This window comes from Nansenia antarctica (genome assembly GCF_963989245.1).
Source record: "Nansenia antarctica genome assembly, chromosome: 11".
Taxonomy (NCBI): Eukaryota; Metazoa; Chordata; class Actinopteri; order Argentiniformes; family Microstomatidae; genus Nansenia; species Nansenia antarctica.
The window spans coordinates 14050657-14075198 of NC_137681.1; the positions used below are offsets into that span (position 1 = coordinate 14050657).

The 24542-nt window shown below is 42.8% G+C and overlaps 4 protein-coding genes across 5 annotated transcripts; all 4 read right to left on the bottom strand.

Annotated features, from left to right (window-relative positions):
• Positions 1-1393: 1393 nt before the first annotated feature.
• rsl1d1 (ribosomal L1 domain containing 1) lies at positions 1394-4982 on the bottom strand. Its single transcript, XM_080541650.1, has 9 exons — positions 4931-4982; positions 4496-4629; positions 4110-4248; positions 3576-3724; positions 3317-3418; positions 2803-2896; positions 2318-2461; positions 2121-2222; positions 1394-1875 (listed from the first exon to the last, which is right to left on the bottom strand). Exons 1-9 carry the CDS (start codon positions 4970-4972, stop codon positions 1702-1704), a joined length of 1080 nt encoding a protein of 359 aa, XP_080397776.1. The 5' UTR covers positions 4973-4982; the 3' UTR covers positions 1394-1701.
• A 333-nt stretch (positions 4983-5315) lies between these two features.
• Positions 5316-14967, bottom strand: gspt1 (G1 to S phase transition 1). The gene is made up of 14 exons (XM_080542169.1): positions 14609-14967; positions 14128-14166; positions 12112-12387; positions 11814-11847; positions 11576-11653; positions 11305-11485; positions 10299-10453; positions 9952-10092; positions 9136-9229; positions 8026-8106; positions 6610-6783; positions 6440-6529; positions 6182-6350; positions 5316-5968 (listed from the first exon to the last, which is right to left on the bottom strand). The coding sequence occupies exons 1-14, from the start codon at positions 14802-14804 to the stop codon at positions 5916-5918; spliced, it is 1761 nt and encodes a 586-aa protein (XP_080398295.1). The 5' UTR covers positions 14805-14967; the 3' UTR covers positions 5316-5915.
• Positions 14968-15399: 432 nt separating this feature from the next.
• On the bottom strand, positions 15400-20691 carry dmc1 (DNA meiotic recombinase 1; the record flags this gene model as incomplete). 2 transcript variants are annotated; one of them, XM_080542045.1, is made up of 13 exons in its annotated part: positions 15400-15469; positions 15610-15726; positions 15848-15908; positions 16034-16148; positions 16409-16482; positions 16691-16782; positions 17013-17085; positions 17275-17316; positions 18125-18177; positions 18694-18776; positions 19421-19567; positions 20157-20201; positions 20638-20691. In XM_080542045.1, 13 exons carry the CDS (start codon positions 20689-20691, stop codon positions 15400-15402), a joined length of 1026 nt encoding a protein of 341 aa, XP_080398171.1. The 2 variants fall into 2 exon arrangements, with proteins under 2 accessions (XP_080398171.1, XP_080398170.1); XM_080542044.1 differs by having other exon boundaries at positions 20635-20691.
• Positions 20692-21318: 627 nt separating this feature from the next.
• tomm22 (translocase of outer mitochondrial membrane 22 homolog (yeast)) lies at positions 21319-24464 on the bottom strand. Its single transcript, XM_080542042.1, has 4 exons — positions 24188-24464; positions 23246-23364; positions 22839-22956; positions 21319-22454 (listed from the first exon to the last, which is right to left on the bottom strand). The coding sequence occupies exons 1-4, from the start codon at positions 24281-24283 to the stop codon at positions 22380-22382; spliced, it is 408 nt and encodes a 135-aa protein (XP_080398168.1). The 5' UTR covers positions 24284-24464; the 3' UTR covers positions 21319-22379.
• Positions 24465-24542: the final 78 nt, after the last annotated feature.

Consider the following 24542-nt stretch of genomic DNA (forward strand, 5'->3'; position numbering starts at 1 on the left):
CTGCTGGATCTACTCCTGGTCCAGTCCCCCATCCCCTTACGTCGCCTTTTCTCCTTCAGAATGGGTAACCAGACCAGCCCCACTACCACGAACATCAGTCCAATGGACAGACAGACAGGAGCTGTGGCGTGAGGTGTATCCATCACTCCAGAGGAGTGGAGCAGAAACAGCACCGCGCCCACCCCTGACATCAGGGCTCCAATTACCATGACGATAATGGGTTTGTGGAAGAAGGCCCAGCGTGGAGGTTCTGGGGTATTGGGGTCTGGATCTGGACACAGCACTCGTCCCACAGAAGTCTCTGACCCAGGGAGGTCTGACTCACCAGCCTCCGAGACCATTCTGTGGAGCTCCTTGACAATTATGATACGATGGCTGTTTTGTCTGCCTTCTGCAAAAGGACCTGATAAGGGCTTATCACTAATTAATTATGAAGAAAAAGCTGTTATTCAGTTTCCATGTTCCTGCACAAAGAGTAGGATCTTCTGTAGATCCAATTTGCTCCTCATCTAATCCATCTGGACTTGACTGCTGGTTGGCACTTACATCACGAGTGGTTGGTTGGAGATTGTAGCCTCCTCTACTGACGTCAGCTACTGTCAAAAAGCTCTGTTGCTTCCCCCCCACCCCTCCTCTCACCTCATGTAACTCCAGACGTCAACCACCACACCCACCCTAGTCAAGGAGGGAGGTCTGAATAGACAGAATAAGACCACCTGTATCTATGGCCTGCAGGGGAGGCTGGCGAAGGTAGAAAATCGGAGGACAGGTGCATTGTAATGCATAGAACGGAATAACGATAAAACGTGTTTGATACCATGCCTTATAATGAGGTCCTTCTCCAATTATCCTATAAACACCTGGATTATGTAATTAAAACCCCTTAAAGACTAGAATACATCTTCACTTTGGAGAAATCCTGACCATTTTTTTTATGAAACTTCATAATAGGATCCCAAAAAACTTTGGCAAAAATAACATTGGTTTATAGATATTTATATTCTAGTTTTGTGTATTTTTTGTACAGTAGTACTCATTGCTATGTATGATTGTTCAAAGTCTATCACGGGAAAACACATGGCATCTCATGAAAAAAGGAATTAACCAACCCAGGCATTGCAATCGAAAGACTACCACATGCATGGTGAACAATGACATCTGCGATATTTGAATGTTAACATTGTCAGTCAAGAGCAGACAGCAGCTGTACAACCAGGGCATGATCACATGAACAAAGGACATGTCATCTGATACAGGCAGCGAGTGATGACTGGCTATACCCAGGGTAAACACTGCCCAAGGCTAATGGACCCAATATAAACAACACAATACCCGTGCACACAAAAGAAATAAGGCAGATCCAATCAAAAGTATATGGTTTGCATGACATTTATTGACTAACAAATGGCAGAGATTTCAACAGAATCTTCTCTACATTAGAAAAGGAGCCATTTTTATAATATGCATTGTTTTACTGTACAAATTGGGCTTTTAAAAAATATGATTTTGAACAAAACCCATTAAATCTGCATAATTGCAGGTAAGTTAGGTAAACTGTGGACAGAACAAACATAACTAAATGACCACAATATGGCCATTAATTGTATATCCATATGATAGAGTCAGGGGAAACACCAATAGAGAAAGGGGGGTTAATAGAAGGAGAGAATGAAGAGTTGCGTCACTGTTTTGACACAAACATTAAGATTGAAGAACTTGTTTCAATTTTCTTGAGTTTCTTTTCTTAGGTTGGTCTTTAGGCTTCTTGGCTATTTGGCCTTTAGGCTTCTTGGCTATTTGGCCTTTAGGCAGAAAGCGTTTCTTCCCTCGAGATTGTTTCGGTGCCTTTTCAAGTCCTTTCTTTTTAGATGGTATCTACAGGGGGGGGAAAGCGATAAGCAAACGATTATTACATAATCTAGTCTGTAAAGTTGGGTAAATATAATACAATATCTACCCATGAATTCATGCAGTTATGCGACCAAAATCTACTACAGCCTATGGCTGCTTCAAAACTAAACTGATTACTGCTGAATTGAATTCAAATACTGGTGATTCAATCCAGACTGTCAGCACTCTATATAAAAACATGTCTTAAATACTCTGTGTGCGGAACTGACCTGCAGTTTGGCCTTTTTGTTGGGGGGTGTGATGGGCACCAGCTGTGGAATCTCCTCCTCTGTAGACACCTGCTTCTTAGCCGGCTTTTTGTCTGAAACCTTCTGTAATCCGCAAACAAAACACATGCATTCAGTATAAGCAGGAGTGGGGACATTTGTCTCCAACTCTCACATTCTACCTCTCTGCCGTCACACACCTTGGCTTTGGCTTCTCTGGACAGCTTCTGTGCCTCCTCTATCAGGGTCAGGTGACTGAGGTCAGAGGTGTAGATGGGCAGAGCCACTGATGATTCACTCTTCAGATGGATAATCTTAACAGCTGTTCCTTTGACGGTCTGTTTCTGCAACGACAAAGACGATGGCCAACATTAGTACAACGTTAAGAAACCAGCTGCAGGAACGTTCACCAATTGATTTAGCGTTTACACATATGTGACTGAAGTTAGACATATTGTAGAGTGTGTCAAAGTTGTAGAGACGGGCTCCATTGAAGAGGGAGGTCCATCTGGATATACTTTGAGTCACTATGGCACCCGGCATTGCCCATGTCCAACACTGAGACAGCAGGACAGGGTTTGCTGGGGTGCCCCCAATTCATCATGTGTTTCCACTTACACCAAGCCCTATTGAAGTAGAAAGGCAACAGTACATTAGAGGCATTCCACCTTTCCTAATAACTTACCACGCATAGTTTGGCTGCGACAGTGTTGACAGCAGATACAATATTCTCCACTATTTCATCTGTAGCCATCCCTGAGTGGGCCACGCGAGCCATGCTGCAACACAGACAGTACAAGGTTACATGGCTGGGCCATGTAGACACACACACAACGTTGCATTCAATGCCACTTCCTAAACTACATTGTGCTGAATTATTGTTTTAGCTCTGCTACTATATAATTCAGATTAATATTAATGGCACAACAACAACAAAAAACATGAATCATATCATGTATTGTGTCAAAGTTGTAGAGACGGGCTCCAATTGAAGAGGGAGGTCCATCTGGATATACTTTGAGTCACTATGGCACCCGACATTGCCCATGTCCAACACTGAGACAGCAGGACAGGGTTTGCTGGGGTGCCCCCAATTAGATAGACAGATAGGTACAATTGACCATCTATTCAGGTTGGTATCAACTTCACATTAGTCTACAAGCTCATCCACATCGACACGGGGAGGCGGGAGGCCTTACCAACAGCAGCCTTTACTGGACACTTTGATGACGGTTCCCTGGACAGTTCTCTGGACATATGCGGCCAGGTGCTTACTCTTCAGATTCACTGCCATAGGCTCCCTAAGCATAGGGAAAACCCGCTATTAGAATCATAGGGAGAAGACTGCAGACATCTATTCATACTAAAAGACAAATATTCATGCAATTCACTACTCTGGCGTAGCCTTCTGTGATCAGAAGGTAACATAAATGCATTGAGGTGCTACAGAATGCTTACTTCTTCGCCCCGTAGAAATGCTTGCCGAGGTGAGAGGGCAGCACGCGGCGGATGCGGTCGTCAGCCAGGAAGAGGTCAAAGTTGCCCAGCAGCTTCCGTTTGGCCTCGAAGGGTTTGTACTCGGTCTTAAGCATCTGGTAAGGGATCACCTGGGGGGGGACAGGAACAAGACCTCACGGTAAGTAACTCTACGGCTCACACAGCTACTAGTACGACAAGTACACAAGGACCATATCTAAATGGTATTTAGATAATACCATTCTGAAATAATTTGCCTCAGAACACTTGAAGCAATTCTATACTTTTCAACTGAAGTTATTGACCACCTCGAATTGAGACTGGACATGTATTGTGTGTGTCAAAGTTGTAGAGACAGGCTCCAATTGAAGAGGGAGGTCCATCTGGATATACTTTGAGTCACTATGGCACCATCATTGCCCATGTCCAACACTGAGACTGGAGTACAGGGTTTGCTGTGGTGCAAATTCACATTCAATGGCGGAAAACACAGAAAAGATCATCAGTATATAGTACCTCTGTAACATTCTTTACACCTCTCTCTGCCAGGAGTTTCTTGTAGAACCTCTGGCTCTGGTCTGACGTCATGTTGGGCTCGTCTCTGGTGAAGAGACATACCTCACCTGTGTCTGGGCGCATGCCATGGGGTAGAGGGCTGAAACACAAAAACACAGGCACTAAGAATTAGTATTGGTAAGTTCATCTGTGCTTCTATAGAGCAGTTTACTAGTCTGGATCAGAAGTGCCTTTCAAAGTTGCTAGGAGGAACAGTCTGGAACTAGCTCTGGTGCAGTCATGTGCTTTAAAAAAAAAAAAAAAAAAAAAAAAGCTACCGGTTTCACTTTTAAGAGGGTCATCACCAAGCCACTCAAAGGGCACAAAGTTCACTAAAAGGGACTCACATGCGGATGGTCTGTCGCTGTCTGGGGATCTTCCAGAGGGTGAAGAGCAGGGAGATGTGCTGACTCTCGTCCAAGAGGAGTGAGTCTGGCTTGGACTTCAGGAAAGCCTGCAGTGCCTGCACAGCCTTCTTCACCTGAGACACGACCAGAAGTTAAGTTAATACTACTACAAGAAAACAGACAACCCATACTGAGCCAATGGCTGGCTTTATTTTTCATGATAATGGTTATTTTTTGCCTCGTGGCATTTCCCATGGACAAGCTAGCCAACGTTATCCGACTGTGCTGCATGCTAATTTGGCTGGCTAGTCAAGTTTTAGATATTATCACCGGTGATACATCGTCCAAAACACCTTTCCAACGACACTCAATTGATTTATATTGTAGAACACGTTGGATACAGGTACCCAATGCACTGCAATGTTACATTATTACCTGTTCCCGGTCCACAACCAATCCTTCCGTCTTGTCTGCCATGCTTGGAGCTTCACGTGTTTATCAGGTTGACGCATGCGTATTGTATACTACGATCGCCTACGTCATTTTTTCGCCATTGAATCCGTCCAACTTTATTCATATGAGTTTGTGCATACAAAGATAGTTCTGAAGATCAGAGAAAGAGGATGTCCTCTGTGCATTGTGATACAGTACATCAGGAGGAGAGTCACTGGTAAAAGGGGAAAACTACAATATTGCAAATAAAGAATAAAACAACAATAAAATAACAAATACTTCAAATACTAATTAACATCCAATTTCAGGGGTCAGAATAATAGTCCACAAAATGAAGAATCAGAAGCTTGTTTCTCAGTTTGATACTTTATTTTCAAGGTTGTTGATTGATTGGTAACTTAACAGACCCTCGTTCGCTACAGGAACAGTGTGTGTGTTCGTGTGGGGCAGCATGACCTATGACCTTTATGTCAATGTTTCTTTGTGGATCCAAATAAAGTATGGACAAACCTGACTAGGATTTTGATATGGGTATACTAACAACCAAATAATGACCATTTTGGATTTAAATGGGTGATTTACTTTGCAAATCATTACTACATGCTAACTCTGGTCCACACGTGATGTAAAACCAGTCCCTTTCTTTCCAAACGAAGCAACACCGCATCCATCTCCATTCCAAAAACAAATGTAGGCCAGAGAACAGTGAGGTTGGCCGGGTAACGGGAAGCTACATTAGTGGCATCGCTAAGCTCTCAATATGAGAAAGCTGACACACTGGACTTGCCTTTCTTTAATATTGTTCATCATAAAAACTGATTCAGTCACTTTAAACGTTTTTCTTATTTTTTCTCCCTCCTCTCCAGCGGATAGTGGTGGATAGAGAGGACGGCTGGTAAGGTAGACTTCAGCAACTTCCTCCTCTGTAAAGACGGCCGTTACAGGATTTCCATGCTCCTACCATGCTTTAGTCCTTCTCTGGTACTAGCTTCAACACTTTGCCAATAGCAATGGTTTTGCCTGAAAGGGATGATTACATGTTTAACACACGTAGACACACGTAGGCACACACACACACACACACACACACACACACACAGTCTCACACACAGTCTCACACACACAGTCTCACACACAGTCTCACACACACACAGTCTCTCATACACAGTCTCTCATACACAGTCTCACACACACAGTCTCTCACACACACACACACACACACACACACGCTACCTTCATCTCTTAGTGTGAACCTCCCCATCTGAGGGAAGTCTTTGAAGGTCTCGAGGCAGATGGTTCCTGCGGCTCGTAGCCTGGCGATGCACACCTGATCTTGTTTGACAAAGCGAGGTCGCGTCTTGCTCTTCTCACCAGTCTTCTTGTCCACGAGACAGATTAAGGCCTGAGGACAGAGTGTAAGAGTTCAATGCAAGTCTAATTAATAAACAAAATCAATCAACATAATAGACCGGGTTGAGAATTGTAACTTACGGTGATCTGTATTTCTTCAATGCAGGTGTGGATGTGTAAGACTGCATTGTAACCAGGGCAAATGATGGACTTGTGTTCAATGATGACGATCTGAAAGAGACCCAGAGACTATCATTAACAACAGCTTCCACGTGTCGACAAGTGGTACTGGGCTATTGTTCTGTTCATACCTGAGCATCGAAGGTGCGTCCAGAGTGGCAGAGGTTCTCAGCGTTACAGAGGATGAAGCCTGGGAGGATCTCCTCCTCCTCGATGCCCTTCAGCCGGAGCTTCAGGTTCTCACCAGGCAGTGCGTCGTCCGTCTCCACCTCGTCAGACAGCAGGCTCAGTACCTCCACTGTGTGCTGGATGACACACACACACACACACAGGGAATTGCTGAGCTTATACACAAGGAACAGCGGATAATTGACTAATAGTGTCTGAGAAATTTACAGAAAAGTAATATCAAAAGTAAAAACAGTACATTCGTATTTCAAATGGGCCCAATCCCATTTCTTATTTTTACCCCTACCCCTCGTTTTGGAGTGCCACTTGCTTTTCGGCTTGCCCCTCGGAACAGAGTTACAAGGGGTAGTGGTTGAAATCTTCCCCTATGAAATAATTCATAGAAAAGCATGGATGCTCGTGATTCGTCCACAACTTCAGTTTCACACTATCAGTCGATCAAACAAGTCATCACATAAAAAAGAACAATGCTGACAGTTCGAAATCGGAAAAAATCGGAAACTTGCAACAAGGAGTCATGGCGGGGTCTAGGAAGAAAACGGTCCAAAGCATGGCTTCATGTAACTAAGAAAAATTACAACATTGTTACTTGTAAATGCACTGCCGGAGTGCTGTTCAAAAATTCAGAGCACTGTGCTCTGGGAGCACTATATTTGCATTCCTCAAACAACAGATGTAACGCTTTGCACAAGCTGACCGTTATAGCTAGCTATCGGCTTATCAAATAATTATTACAAAGCTAGTCAAAGTTGTGTGTTGCACGTTATAGCTACCGCCGCAAAGTAATTGCAGTACATTTGATCATGTCTGCCCATAGCATAGATCATTCTTGCCTAATGTTCAAGCACAAGTTTTCTTCCTGTTGTTATTATTATATGTAAATTAAACATTGCCTTCTCTGTTTACAAACATTGTCAGGTTTTCACCGGTCAAAATTTAGCTGTGTTCTCTGAACGACAGTAACCGGCACGTTCCAACAATAAGATGTTTTCGCGACTTCAAAATAAAAGAGCGAGGTAACAGATCACTGTAACGTGATGGGATCACACTAATTAATAATTTTTTTCATTGAATTTCTATTCACAAGGCATTCTGGGAGATTTCAACACTAGATTTTAACCCTCGCTTTGGAGTGTGCCTCTAAAAGAAAAACTCCGTTTGGATGGCCAAAATAGCCGTACCACTTCACCCTTCACCTCCATGCCAACAAGAATTGGGACACCCTACCCCTACACGTGAACGCGCAAAACGGAGCGATAGGGCCAAGGGGTGAATTGGGATTGGGCCTTGGTGAAAGAATACTTCATTAGTGAGCAGGGCACATGGACCATGGACATACCACCTACAAAGAGCCTTACCCTGTTTGGCATCATGATCAACTGCTGTGCTTTGCTAATAGTCCCTGACTCCAGCTTGCCAAGGATCACCGTGCCCATATCCTGCAGACAAAGCACAACGGTAATGAGATTTACGGTTACATTTAAGGTTAGGAGGAGCACTTGTGAAGAATCATCTAGCCACGGATGTGGTTTACAGAGACTATGCTGAAAACAAAATCAGGAGATCAAGTTGAAATCAGTGCTGTTTTTGGGCTGTTGTAGCTCCCTCCTGCTCCCATCATCTGAGATTTCATATTTTCAGCCAGTGTAGCACTTTTCGTTATCTGCCTTAATGTGCTGATCCACTCTGTCACTAGTGAGCATCAGGGCGACTGCCAGCTAGCCTAACGACCTAACCAGGCTCCAATTAACTGGACCGTAATCTCATTAGTTCAACTGAACAGCAAACCTAGTTGAGCTCCTTGGTTTCATAACACCTGTCTTGCACAACCGCAAGGGGGACATGACCTGCTGAGGAAGCAATAACATATCTTTATTCCATAACCTTCCCTGCCTTCTACTTGCTCCAAAACACACCCACGCACTGGTAAACTGAAGTGGCAGAGAACTGAAGTACTGAGAAGATGGCTGTGCTCTGGCTACAGAGAGAGTAGCTGGATGCTCACCCAAACCAGTGGACCTTTATCTGGATGTGTTGTTGGAAATGGTGAGGGGAGACATTATTCATTTAAATGGTCTGACTTATATAGCGCCTTATTCCAAAGCTCTTTACAATGGCCTCTCATTCACCCATTCACACACCAATGGAGGCAAGCTACCATGCAAGGCGCCGGCCCGCTCATTGGGAGCAATTTGGGGTTCAGTGTCTTGCCCAAGGACACCTCGACATGTGGCCAGCCAGGGTTCGAACCGCCGATTTGCCCACCTTGTGATCATTGGACACCCAGCTCTACCTCCTGCGCCACAGCCGCAGGATTAGCTGCATTATCTTATGCCAACATGTAATTCAATAGCACTGTGAAAACATTTGTTTGTCAATCTCAAAAAGGTGTCATTCTAATGAATACACTACAGAATGTGAACTGAATTTGTGTAATACAGGCATGGTAGGATGACACAGTGTCTCACCTTATATTTGTCTACAATGGGTAATCTGACAGGGCCATCAGTCGGTCTGGTGAAATTTGGCAAGCTGTCCAGATGTGGTATGAATGGTAATCCCCTGGCAACACAGAAACATTAAGACAGTCAATAATAAAGACCTACACAGAAAGACATTCTATCCACTTGAAAGATGGCTTCAGAAAAGGTAAACTATTATTTGACAAAAATGGGTGTAATGGCTAAAAATGCTCTAACGTGTCTTCCTGTTATTCCTGTGTATAATCAGTATATCCTAAGTTGATTTGTTCCTGTACTAACGTCATAGACTAAGAGGTTAACAGTATGTTATCTGATCTACATGTAACTGCTCTAGAGTTTCTACATGAATGCAAGTTTGGATATTGTGTTCTGATTAAATCTTACCTTACTTCTCAGTACAGAATGTGCTAAATCTGCCACTTGACTAGATAGGGTGCCCATCTGCTAGTACTGAGAAAGATAACGGTACACACACCAGCTCATTGTCTGTAAATCACGCCACCCTCGGAGGGGGGCCGGCTGACCTTGTGCGCCCAGTCCAAGTATAAGATGTTCGTGAGACAGAATTGAGGGCTTCTTGCCAGGACAGCTCTCATGACACTTCTGTTGTGTACTGTTGTTTAAGAAGTCAATACGTTGCAAACTATTTTGATTAAACCTTATTAACGAGTAAATACTGTGTACCATCTTGTTGGTTTCCTGTCTCACCTGAGGACCGTATGGTTAAATTTCCATTACAATTGGCAACCACCATAACACACATCAGTATTTTCTTCGATGTACATTCGAAGGTCAACTTACGTATACCACGTGCACTCTTCCACAGGCTCCTTAAGGTTGGATCCTGTCAGCCCAGAGCAGGGCATGAAGTAGATGTCCTTCTTTGGGTTGAAGCCCACCTTCTTCAGAAATGGCACTAACTTCTCTTTACATTCCTCATACCTGTGGTCAGAGGGAGGCAGAATTACTTAATACTGTAATGTGAAATTGTGGATTCAGTGAGGACAGTCTTTTCACACTTTCATTACTGCATGGCTGTGATAACCAGCGCTGCATAAAAGTCAACTAATGGATTGGATGGGGCAGGTCTTTGACTAAATCTATACTTTTTCCATTCATTTCTACTCAAACAAGATGCACATATTCACCGTTCCAAGCTCCAGTTCACAGTGGGATCATCCATTTTGTTGACGAGGACGATGAGATGTTTGACTCCTGCAGTCTTTGCCAGCATGGCATGCTCCCGTGTCTGGCCTCCCTTCTCAAAGCCCGTCTCAAACTCCCCTTTTCTGGCTGAGATCACCTGACAGAGCATAGGGTGCAGACTCAGATCAGCACCTATACTAATATTTTCTGAATTACAGTAGTTAGTGTAATGGCTAAAAATGCTCTAACGTGTCTTCCTGTTATTCCTGTGTATAATCAGTATATCCTAAGTTGATTTGTTCCTGTACTAACGTCATAGACTAAGAGGTTAACAGTATGTTATCTGATCTAACTGCTCTGGAGTTTCTACATGAATGCAAGTTTGGATATTGTGTTCTGATTAAATCTTACCTTACTTCTCAGTACAGAATGTGCTAAATCTGCCACTTGACTAGATAGGGTGCCCATCTGCTAGTACTGAGAAAGATAAGGTACACACCAGCTCATTGTCTGTAAATCACGCCACCCTCGGAGGGGGGCCGGCTGACCTTGTGCGCCCAGTCCAAGTATAAGATGTTCGTGAGACAGAATTGAGGGCTTCTTGCCAGGACAGCTCTCATAACACTTCTGTTGTGTACTGTTGTTTAAGAAGTCAATACTTTGCAAACTATTTTGATTAAACCTTATTAACGAGTAAATACTGTGTACCATCTTGTTGGTTTCCTGTCTCACCTGAGGACTGTATGGTTAAATTTCCATTACATTAGTTAATTAAACACAGTCTACATTATGATCCACTTTCTCTCCATTAATCTTTTCAGTTTATTAGTCTTTTCCATCCCCCAAAACACCAAATGCCTGACCAAAGCAGTCACAGTCAGCTTTCATAGCAGCAATGGTCTAACTAACAGGGACACAGGGAGGTGTTTTGCCTCTACACAGCAGATATGAAGAGTGGTCAATGCCTACTGCGGGAGGACAATGACAAAGCATTGTTGGCAAACTCACCAGTACTGCCAAGTCAGCTTGTGACGCCCCACCGATCATGTTGGGGACAAAGCTTTTGTGGCCAGGGGCGTCCAGGATAGTAAAGTGCTTTTTTTCAGTCTCAAAGTAGGCTCTCCCCACCTCCACGGTCTTCCCCTTGTCCCTCTCCTCCTGGTTGGTGTCCAGTGCCCAGGACAGGTACCTGTAGAGGAAAAACATGCCAAAATGTTGAGAACTTTGTTCAAAGGGCTGTCTATGGTTTCCCTTTACTTAGTCACAATACAAGGTTTACCATGTTTCTCTGTTCTTTTCCTTTGCTTCTCTCTCATATTTTTCAAGCGTTCTTTTTTCCACCATCCCTGTCAAGTACCTAAAATCAAAAGAAAGAAAACAAAGATGACAGGGAGAGCCCGATTATTAGGTGGGTAGTCATATTTTTAATAAGGAGCCATAACATTAACAGGAGAACATATGTAAACGTTTAGCCATCTTCTGAAACACAGTGTTGTGTTACAAATTTGCTGACTCACATGATCTGTCCTCCGATTGTTGATTTGCCAGCATCTGAAAAATGTAGCAATTGAGCAAAATTGATAAGATAACGGTATAAAAATAAAAACTGCTTGTGTTAGAAGACCTGACATCTCTTACAATTATTATGGTGATCATTATTACAATAATAATATGCCATTTAGCAGATGCTTTGGTCCCATTGGAATCAAACTCCCAACCATAGTGTTGCCAGCGCCATGCTCTACCAACGAAGGCACACAAGACCACATGGAGTTTAATATGGAGGAAAATAAAGGAATAATATCAAGAACGCACCCACATGACCGATGAACACCACGTTGACATGCTCCTTCTTTGGAGCGTCTGGTTGGGCGGGAACGACTTTGGGCATGGGCATCTCCTCCTCTTCCTCCTCCATCTCCTCGTCCTCCTCCACCACCGCCGCCTCCCTTTCCTGCACTTCCTCACTGGGACTCCCAACCCCCAGGGACCCTCCCCCTCCAGGTTCCGCTCCACCAGGCTCCTCTTTCTGTTCCCACGTTTCCTCCTCCGTGGTCATGTCTGCTTCTGTCCCTCCGTTCTCCACTGGAGCTGAGGATACACCAAGGTGGCGGATGAGGTAAATGGTAAATGGTAAATGGACTGCACTTATATAGCGCCTTTTTTGCTGCTCCAAAGCTGCTCCAAAGCGCTTTACAATGGCCTCTCATTCACCCATTCACACACACATTCACACACCAATGGCGGCACCAATGTACCCCCAAACAATCATATATAGTGCCCTGGGTAAGTAATGAGAGAGTAAAGCATTTTTTCTTCTCTTGGCTTTACACTGCAAAAGTTTGGATTTGAAATCAAACAACTACTATGAGGTGAAAGTAGAGATTCTCAGCTTTTAGTTGATAGTATTCATGTTGGTTTCACCATTCAGAAATTGCAACACTTTCAGGGTATCCAAAAGTGTTGGGCCACAACAAGGTGAGTAATGAGGTGAGTAATGCCCCCAAACAATCATAAAGCATTATGGGACCTAGTGAAAGCTTTAAAGTACTAATCAATCCATCTAATCTATATTCATTTACCAACAAAAGTCACAATGTGACTATGCATGAGTGTGATTTAGCCTATGTTCACACCACAGAACAAGTCATTCTGGGACTCATACATGCCATTGAGGTTTGCATAGGTCCACATGACGTAATCATCAAATAACACAAACAATATAATCTCTATAGAGAACAAATGAAAGGAATCTGAGCAAGATTGCCTGGTATAAATAAATATGCTAGTCGTGCAAACAAGAAACTCTTCCCAAACAGCAACAAATCCACAAGAGCTTAATTTCCCCATCCATAAAATTAAGCACTTCACTAATCATGTACAAAGCCTGTTTTCTTCTCAATGCTTGTCGTTCCTAATCAGGCATGGAGGAAAGTGCTGATGACTATGACTGAACTGCTCTCAGAGGCATGCACGCATTTCCTCATCATCTAGCCTGTGTAGCATTATGTTCAGCAGAAAAACTTAGGCAACGGCATGTGTCATCACCAGTGTTAAATAACAAGGTAGGCTGGGGATTAGAAATAGGATAGCACAAAAAAACATACATGAATACGACAGCTTCATATCTCTCTCTCTCTCTCTCTCTCTCTCTCTCTCTCTCTCTCTCTAAGATAAATCTGGCCTGTAACTTGAGTAGGTGTGCGCAGTGTTCTCTGGCCAAAATGTAAACAACTGACATCAGCACATAGAGGCCTGATCGCCAAAAGCATGGAGGAACATAGTAAGTACCTCTATGCAGCAATCTGCCCTCAACAAACACAATAAACAGAGTGAGACATTTGGTTAGGACATCTGGCAGGCTTGATATTGTGTCTCTCTCTGTGCTTAGAGTAGTAGTCTATTTTTGGCATTGGCCTATGACGTTGCATCATACTACATAAGATGTGCATCTAGGGTTCGCCGGGTGTCACTGTCATCCAGAAGTGGCCTTGACATCCAGGAAGGCAGTCGAGCTATGCCAGAATATGTTTCAATGGGTGGAATAAATGAATACAATGCACACATTATTGATGTTTGTCTTTCTGTTTTGAAGGGTGAGGCTCTTCTACAAGCCTATGTTGGGTTTCCTTCTTTGCCTTGCACATGTATATATTTTATGACTGTATCTTGTTTACCCTCAACAACCCACTTCACATCAGGTGTCAAAAACAATAACAGGTAGTACTGTTAGCCCGTATTAACCACACAACTGCATGAAATGGTGGGGGTGAAATGTGTGTACAGGCCTTAGAGCATGACAGAACAAACAGATACAGGCTACATACATACCAGCTGTTTCTGCTACCTCCATGCTGGCGACCACAGCACCTATGAAGGGAGACACATGGCCTAATATTACATTATTCTTGACGAAAGTCTGGTTCTCAACCCTATCCGTGACAATGTTTACAGTCACTTCCTTGGCTTGAGAGCTTTTCCACGACGCCACTTTCACTGAACACTGTAGGCTACAATGTGAAGAACTTTAAGACAATGAATGTTAGAAGAAGACCATGAGACGACACACAACTTAAGTTTTTAAATATTCATCGCAAATGTATTGACAGAATGACAGTCAGAACATGACATACTAGTGGTATGTTGTTGGGTTGGACCGGGGTAAGACAAATAGCTTGATTACTGTGTGGCAGCCAGACTGTGTTAACATGATGTTAGCTAGAGTAGCTTAGCCATTGAGCTAACTTGACAGCTGTTGTCACCACTGCCAAAACCCTGTTTTTCCCTTTCCTCCAGAACCAGGACAACCTACCTGTGTCGGATCCGGACACTGGCACAGTTACTGTGGGACTACTCGGAAGGAAGGTCGGTACGAACACGGTGGCGTTAACGTTGGGGACGAAGGGCTTGGCTTCCACGTTCAGAGCAGCGAAGGCGCTGACCGGGGCCTCGGCATCCTCCTCCTGCTCCCACGAGTCCGGGGCTACTGTGTCTCTCGCTGTGTCCATCGCAGATCTCCCAGAGAGTTAGCTAACTCTAAGACTACCTAGCTAGCTATCAAATTAGGCGCAGCTTGACTGATTTATACCGCTAACTGCGTTGTTTTTATGTTTGCGATGTATTCAGACTGTCTGGTCACCGTTTACAGAAGTTCCCATGTCTCTGCCGAGCCTTGTTTTGAGAGGCATACGTGCTACGGTGCTGCCGGTGTTGCAGTAGGCCAGTGTTACCGCTAGGCGGCTTCATCATCTCCCCTCTCCAGCCGCAATGCATCCTGGAACGTGGGGTCTTTCTTGTCCTCTCTCTGAACTACAGTACCTGACCGAAGCACCAAGCAGATATCAAACTACCTTCTTCGCCGTAGTGATGGAAGCAAGACACACATCTAATGTTTTAATTTATTTATTAATCAAAGCAAAACTTAATTTGTATAAATACTTTAGCTAATAAGGTATAATAACTTCAATGAACAAACCTGAAGAATACAGTGAAACAGTATTAGTATAAGTTAAATATATTATTATTATTAATAATATCAACAAGGAAGTTGCAAAGATGACGATGTGTGGTTCTTCTCTTCTGTAAGTACAGTAAAAGGGCTTCTCATTCTTTGGCATCAGCTATTCCACCTGGAGTAATGGCAAAAGAAGCCTCATTCTCAGGCATATCAGGGCTGTAGGAGATAAAAGTTTGAAGCTGTAAGAAGAGGGAAATCTCACATAGCATAGGTGTGACTTCTATAAGCGTTGAGTGAGTGATGCATTTTAGACTAAAACTTGAGACACATGACATTGCACAAACTGCAGTAACTACCTGTCAAATATCTTGGCAATTCTCATCTCCCCCCGCCCTTTTCTCAAGCTGATTCGTGTGGTGGATGCATGTGCCAGAATGTGACCTCCAATCGGCTTCTTGGGATCAGCTTGGAACCTGACAGACAAAATCCCTTGCTATCAGATTCACAGCTCAAACTCTCATGAAACTTTAGCAAAGAGTGGGAATTGAATTTTAGTTCTACTAATTCTATGTTATGTGTGTACAGGTCACTTACGACATCCCAGCTCCAGGGTCTGCAGTCATCTGGTTGGTGACAAACACAGCAACGTTGTATTCTAGGGAAAGCAGACAATAAGGAAGATGCCACTGTGTAACACACACACACACACACACACACACACACACACACAGTGAACCCTAACATAGGATTCAGCCCCATATATAGCCCTCGAGTCCAGACCTTCAGAGATCTTCTGCAGACGGGAGAGCATCTGGGCCAGTTTTTGTTGTCTCTCTGCCAGCTCCCCTCTGCCAGTGAAGTCAACCCTGAACAAGGCCATGATGGAGTCTATGATCTGAACGGGTCCAACAGAAGAGATGACTCAGAGTTACACACAGAGTAGAGGGGATGATAGTTGAGACTTGAGTGAGAAACATAGTGAATCTGTTATTTACTCTACTCTACTGGAACCTTTACATGGTCTTTGAGAAAGAAAAGAAGAAAAAACAGAAACAGTAAGTCATAATGAATACAGGCTAATGATTTGTGACAGTTGAAAGAGAGTTTTAAAAAAATGTTGCTTAATAATTACAGCATTATCTTCCTGTTTCATACCAAAAGTTTGAAGACCCCTCCTTCTTCATGGAATTTGGCCGCAACAAAGTCCAATAGCTCCATCTGGTGTTCACCTAGAGATGGGGCAAGAGTAGTACAATACATCCAAAATGCCCAAAATGCCAACACCAAATCCTCTGATGTCATAAGAACCAGTTATGAAACCCATCTGTCAAGCTCAGCTATATGACACTGTGTACACAAATGTAAACCAATAACAAAGAAGATAGAGGTATGTATTCTTTCCCCAGACAATACTATAGATACTATAAGAGGTCTTACTGGTATAAGCTCGAGCATACAACACATTGTCCAGAACAGCGTCGTGGTCCACATTGAACCTGTCTGCTATGTCTTTCAGTCTGTCTGGGCGACTAGGAGTTATCAAGTTTAGTAAAGGAATATGGGATATAACTAGAGACTATGCATTAGGTAACATGAATAAACACATTGTTATTAACTAAACATGTTGTGAGATTGGCCATGTATTCTCAGGGGCTGTGTCCATGTTTGGTAGACACAGCCCTCAGAAGGACAATCAATCAAAGGTGTAAACAGTATTCTATAAACGGGCCTGAAGCAGCTCTTTGTGAAACTGGGATACAATGTGTTCTCCGTGTCGATCAAGATGACTTTCCCTCCTGTGTAGCCGTCCTCTCCAGGAAGCTGAGCTGTGACTAAAAACAAAGACATGGACAAAACCACTATGTAACAGAATATCTGAAGAGTATCTGATTCAAGATAGTATTATTTCTTTATTTTTCAAACAATAAGAAGTACATCCAAGAAGGGATTATATTTCCTATTTTCTCTAAAAACACTTCGGAAACCAGTTTGCATGACCCCCTGACCCTCCTTTCACATACCGCAAAGTGTGTGTGAGAGCTGTGTCTTGCCTGTCCGGAATTCTGAAAGACAAAGCACATGTGATACGGTCTGGTGAAAAGGTCCGCATGCCGGCAATTCTCAAGTCGTGCAAATGACCAAAAAGCGTATTTAAATATTACGAAAGTTTAAGTGTTGAAGACCCCACTCAATATAACAAACAACAGTTTTAGGATCACTAAATACTTATAATTTGTGAATTGAATTCACTGTATCGTCTGCCATCCTGCTTCGTGGCTACTGGGTTAGTGATACATGGCTTGTAAACAAACTTACATTTTAGGACGTGTTCAAAAGCAAGGACTGTGTGATCATCTACATTACATTATGTGTAGTTATATGTTTTTAGCATGTTGATGTTCATAGCAATGTTCTTTCTTAGTTGGTAGGTAGCTACCAACGCGGGTTGGGTTTTGATTCAGAGCGATTTTCTCTGGTATTTGGTTTGAGGTGTACCAACATTCAAATAAGCATATCTTCTTAAATTATTTAAATGTATTAAAAGTTTATAATCTGCACTTTCATAATCTGTAAAAAACAGAAAAATTACCTTGCCCGACTTGGGGACTTTTTCAACACACCCTGTCACATATTTACAATGATGCAATTGCAAGAGTATGATACATGTCAGGCCAAAAGCCCAGCTCAGGCATAAGACCACATCAGAGGCAATGAAGGTGGAATCCTAACTCCGAGATCCACATGCGGAACTCCGACATTTGCATAAAAGTTGCATTGACATCAATTGTACATTTGCGTAATGATTCAATTTAAGCACGCAGATCTCGAGTTAGGATTCCACCCTGACAGAGTAGCCAGATGGGAGCTCACCTCCAAACGCCTCAGTGATTGCCATACTCTCTATGCCTCCACCAAGCAGTTTACTGTAGAGAGATAGAGATCAGGAGGAGTACCGGTAATATGTAGATAGTAGTACTGCTCTTTCTAATCTTTTCTTATTCTTCAGATTGGTTTAATTTAGAAACATTTTCAGGTAGTTATTGCATGCAAAGGATCGACCAAATACTAAACATGAGTACTTTACTTATACAGACATTATATTATTTTTTGCAATACTTTCGGAGCCCTGAAGTAGCGGGAGTATGTTTAAAACGTGTTTCAAAATGGTGAACACAATCTGAAAAAAAAAACATTGAATTAAAGCTGAGAATTTCTACATTGACCCTATAGTAATTATTTGATTTGAAGTATAGAGCTAAAAGAAGAGAATGCTTCCTCTTTCCAAGGGCACTGTATATTTGAAGTGATGAGGCTAAGTGACGTGATTTAAGTTGAAGAAAATTGTAATACAATGTTATCGGTGTCCAGATAGCTTAGGCCTTGCTTTCAAAGTGAGTACTGCAAAGAGTAAACTTTGTCATGTTGGGGCAAATCTTAACTCAAACTCAATGCTTCCAGTCGTGACACGGAACACTTGTTTCCTCTTCGTACTGTATTCAAAGGCTGTCAGGAAACCAGTTGTCTACAATAGGAAAAGATAAAAGAGCAAAACATGTAAACAGAGTGGAGACACACCTATTCAGGAAGGTGAAATGTTTTAGATAACAATTGAATGTAAATAACTGATCAAACAATTCCCTATTTTCTACATGACAGAGGATCATAGTTGTACGCAATACATTTCTATTACTTTGAAGCCAGTTGCCCAGTGCACCATAACTCAGCTTCAGGGGAGGCGGAGGTAGAAATCAAGCCGACTGGCTCATTGTTTACATCACATTTACATTTTAGGCATTAAATGAAGCCATTTTTGTCTAAGAAGGTGAATCATCTAGGGCTATCGATCAGTAATCATAAGAGAAATTATTATGAAATAATCATCAATCAATAATACAAAAGAATCTATGCTATCTATGCTAATTAGAAGTTACAATGCTTTTTTAAATTTACAGTAGAGAAACTGTACAGGGGGGTAGTGGGGATGAGGAGGTCTTTAGGAGGGACAGTTACAATGTAGCTTGTGGTAGTCTTCAATCTATGGCGGAAGATAGGATATATCCCTACGGCAGCCTCCCCTGCTCAGCTACTAGCCCTTATCTTTATGGCAGAGAAGACTGCATAACCTGTCATAAGGCTCCAAAGTCCTTCATGTTAGTCCTCTCTCACCAGCATTTTCCCAGCAGCCTCTTTGATTTTGTCCACCTTAGCCTCAGATAGGCCCTTGATGTTACACAGCGCCCTGCGAGTGGTCATCTGTATCCCCTTCACAGTGCAGATACCAACCGTCTTCATCTTCTTGATGTCTGCCACATTCTGTTGCATTGAAGGGAGACAGAGAGAGAGAGAGAGAAACAGAGAGAGAGAGAGAGAGAGAGAGAGACAGAGAGAGAGAGAGACAGAGAGAGAGAGAGAGAGAGACAAAGAGAGAGAGAGAGAGAGAGACAGAGAGAGAAACACAGAGAGAGAGAGAGAGAAACAGAGAGAGAGAGAGAGAAACAGAGAGACAGAGAGAGAGAGAAACAGAGAGAGAGACAGAGAGAGAGAGAAACAGAGAGACAGAGAGAGAGAGAGAAACAGAGAGAGAGAGAGAGAGGGAGAGAGAGAAACAGACAGAGAGAGAGAGATAGAGAGAGATAGAGAGAGACAGAGAGAAAGAAACAGAGAGACAGAGAGAGAGAGAAACAGAGAGAGAGAGAGAGAGACAGAGAGAGAGAGAGAAACAGAGAGAGAGAGACAGAGAGAGAGAAACAGAGAGAGAGAGAAACAGAGAGAGAGAGAGAGAGAGAGAGAGACAGAGAGAGAGAGAGACAGAGAGACAGAGACAGAGAGAGAGAGACAGAACCTATCACTTATTGTTTTGATAGAGAGAAATAAACCATCATCAGCCTGTTAAGATACTCACAATGCCGTGCTTCTGTAGGAGGTCTATGTCTTGGAAAAAGGATTCCTGTGGGTACAGAGAATTCCAAAGTCAACTCAGTTTCAAACTATGTTAGAATTGACCAACAATGCGATCTGACCCCTATAGGCCTAACTGACACAAGTTAAACATCATATTAATTGACTGGCATTATTATTATACTAAGATAGAATACATTGTGTACAGTAGGCCTATGTATCAACAAAACGTCCATTACATCTCAGTAAACGTCAAAAGGTAAATTGCTGAAGAGGCAATTGACCCCTACAGTCAGCCAGGCACCTTGATCACACTAGACCTCATCATCCTGACTATTTTAATTTCACAGACAGGTTGAATGGATTAAAACTTTACATTTCTAGTTGTTTCAACTTTTTGGCAACATTTTGTTGACCTGACTCACAAAAATGTGTTAAAGGAACTAAAATCCAAAATATATTTTTTTACAGTGTGGCCTCACCTCATCATCGTGTAAATCAGCCTCTTCTTCCACCACCTGGTCCCCTGCAGCTTTCATACTGACTGGCGCTAGTAGGTCAATAAATCCGGCTTATTCTTTTTAAATCAATTGAATAAGAGAAAACATTTGGGAGGCGAAAACATAGACGCTTCTGATGACAGTTATTATGGGCTAGCCGCCGCTGTTTAGCTAGCTAGCAGTGACATACACTGACTGACAACAGCCGACCTCTTCTTTCACTACTTTGCTAGATACTTTTACTAGTCAAGACTCAACTTGATTACACTGCAAATGCCTAACGGTTATTAATTGTACAAAGAACATACAATCTAGATAATAATAAATATAGTTGAAATCAAAATAGTTTTCTACCTGAAGCGAGTTACCGACTACTACTCCAGACGGCGGGAATCCTGACAGAAATTCTCACCTCGCGCTCGAGCGTCAAATTCAGTCAATCAAATTATGACATGCGCGAGAACGCTCAGTACGGAACACCACGTGACGTTGACACTTTAAAAAAAAGTATTATTATTTTTCCAAATATGAGATATTTGATATTCATTTGATTTCTTGTAGATTCCAGTACTCTTTGCTACTGTTTATTATAGTCATATTGTATTCTATATAATCCCACCAAACTAACTGGAGAGAAAGGAGAAGACAAAAATCACAATTTTCTGGATGTTTTTATTCCTGCAGTCATGTCGAAAACACAGACATAGATTTGCTCAGGGAGCAGAGGTAAGAGACCGTTAATTCCAAAGAGTCGACAACAGAAAAAAAGTTACTGACATTCTCATCTTAAAATTACTGTATGGGCACATTGACTTATTTTATTAGAATTAAATGCAAGGAAAGTGCTGATAGAAACTTACCAAAATAGAGTTATTGCAGGCATTTTTGTGATGGCTTAATGCCTACATGAAACAAAGTCTCAAGCAACATATGACAGAAGTAATCTGATGAATTGGGAATCCCTGTGCAACATTTCTGAATGGGAAATGGACCACGCACAATGGATAAACTGTTTTTAACACCCTATATGGCTTAGCCTTTAGAGAGTATCCTGGCCTGCTGTGGTCTTTGTTACACCCAAGTCGATACATCAACCAAGTCATCAACTCAATAAATAGGGTCACGTTACCTGGCCCCTCAAGTGTAAGTCATGTGTTAACGGTGAGGTGACAACGAACGCCAGCAGACACAGGTGATCTCAGTGACCAGCTGTGAATGGGACTGGTCTATGCACGTAATGTCAAGTCTACCATGACCTCCAAAACTGGACGTAAGTTTCAAGGCCAAATGTAACTAACACACCCACATGAAGACATTCTTAAGACCACACACACACACACTTGGTGACCACTATAGACTCAATATCCCCCTTTCAGTTATCCACCTTCACCTGGCCCCCTGGAACAGACACATATTTATATCGCTATATATAAAAAAAAGAAGTAACAGGAAAGTGCTCAGAAGTCAGTCTCTGCAGGACGTTGAAGTAGGAGAGACGGCCAGAGGGACGTTCATATTGCAACACCCAGGAAGTGACATCATCATCCTCTCCCCCCCCACATGCCAATCCTGGATGTTGGAATGAGCACTTGTGCTGACCGGATGCAGCTTTGTCTTCTCCTTTTCCTCCCTCATATTTGTCTCTCTCTCTCTCTCTCCTTCTGAGGCTTCTCCCCTCCCTCTCCCTCGCTAGTTGCAGCCGGCTGGCTGACAGAGCGACATTTTCGTCACATTTTTCCTGGAGCTGGGGCCATCATTCCTGGCATCCCACCTGACATCCCAGTGTTTGGTCCCAATAGAATCTTATAGGGGCATCATAAATACATTAATTAGTGCATTTAGAACGTTGTAAATACTGAGAGGTGTGCTTCTGATTTCAATCATTCGTTGCTTTTCAGTATGAAGAGGCGGACACCATGTTAACTAACTGAGCAGAGTGTTCACTGGCATATCAGTAAATGGATTACAAACACACACAGATGAATCAAACAGTGATTTCATTAAAAGTAACCCTTACTTACTGGGTTATAAGAGTGTGATTATTTGCACTAGTAAATTTGTCACTTTTTTATTCTTCTTAGTGTCGACTTGTTGATTGTTGTTGAGCAAGGAACAAGATCCTAATGCAAATAAATTTTTATTTGTTTAGTCTGTGGTCTATCGGGTGGGCAGTGCAGTAGGCCTACCTGTCTCTGCTGCTGTAGCTGCTGCTGCTCCAGCTGTAGCCTCTCAGTCTCAAACACCACCGGAAGCACCAAGATCATGAAGGAGGTAGTGCCCACCCAGAGTGCTGCGCGGGAGAAACTGACAAACACACACAGGCGTGAGAAGTCAGAAAGGAGGACAAAATAACATACTGAGTGGTACTTGAATTCCAGAGGGGCTTTTTAAAACAATTGTCGATCATGAATCGAGTCCATATTCTGCCAAACATATTCAACCTATAATCACTTATCACTCATTCATTGAAACCTACATTGATCTGCATCTGATAATACATTTTCAGTAGTTGTCCAACTACTTGATTGGCCTGAAGATAGAGATGCAAATCACAGTCACAGAAGTGTGCAGTTCAACTTTTCAACATGCTCACCTGTACAGACTCTTGGCCACAGTGACCGAGCAGTATGCGGACACCTCAGCTGCAGAGCGAATTTTGTCAGGGAACATCTCAGTGAGGCCCCACAGTCGCTCCATGAGAGTCTCATCCAGCTGGGGGTGAACGAAACAGTATACATTTGTGCAACAGAACAGACATAAACATCACGCCATGGCAGAGAGTACAGCGTAGGATGGAGGTAAGTAAGCATGGGGGAAGAATTTAACTTAGACGTAAAATAGGAGGGTCCTATAAAGTAAACTGAACAACAAACACTTGACAATTTCACAAGGGAACAATTTCACAATAGGCCTATTTCCCGGAATGACATGCATACAGTAGCTAGATACCAACTTGGAAAAAAACCTGGCTGTACTAGCTACTAAGTTACTGATGAGGTTAGCAACTGTGTCAGGGTATATACAGGAATCTTGAGGTTAATTTCAATACCTTTCTAAGACTTTTTAAAGACCTTGTCAACATTTTTCCAGACCTCACCGCCACATCGAGCTGTAACCGTTGACATCAGTGACACCTTTAACTTAACAGTTTTAGTTTGCAACAGACTAGACCACTATCAGACAACACATTTTCCTGTTCCTTGAACTTTTACTAAACGTTTTTAGGACTCAAACTCTTTGGACAGAGTCTAATTCAGAAAAATACCTACAAAATTCAAGACCTCATAAAATCGTGATAATACTTTTTAATACTTATTAAGGGTCTTGATTTTCCCAAAATGGATTCATCAACTTTTAATACTTTTCAAGACACCGCGGATACCCTGTGTGTAAGCAAGTGCTTACTAGCCCGGCCTTCTATTGCTGGCAAGACAATCTGATGCAACTAGAAATAACGTGTAATTGTGAATGATGATGGTTATAGTATATAGTGTTAGGGTTAGGGCATTAGACACATTGTCATGTCCATAACTACCTCGTCGTCGTCCTCATCATCTCCTTCGATCTCGTCTTCCAGGGACCGGGTCTCCACGGGGCCCGCAGCGGGGGATAGCTCCTCGATTCCGGCCATGGAACAAGCTGTTCTTGCGCCCTTTACCAGCTGGTTTGATTAATATCCCTAAAGGTATCTAAATCGCTGGAAGGGTAAATCGGTGTTTAGTGGTTTTACCGTGGTATTATTGGTTTTTCCCCGGGTTGAAGAATCGTTGGGCCGACAAGGCGTGCATTGGTCCCTGCGACAATCCGAGGTCACTGGGTAGGCTGCATGTGTGCGGTGGATGATGGGGAATAAGGGTCATTCGCCTGCTTGGCTATTATAAACTGCGCCC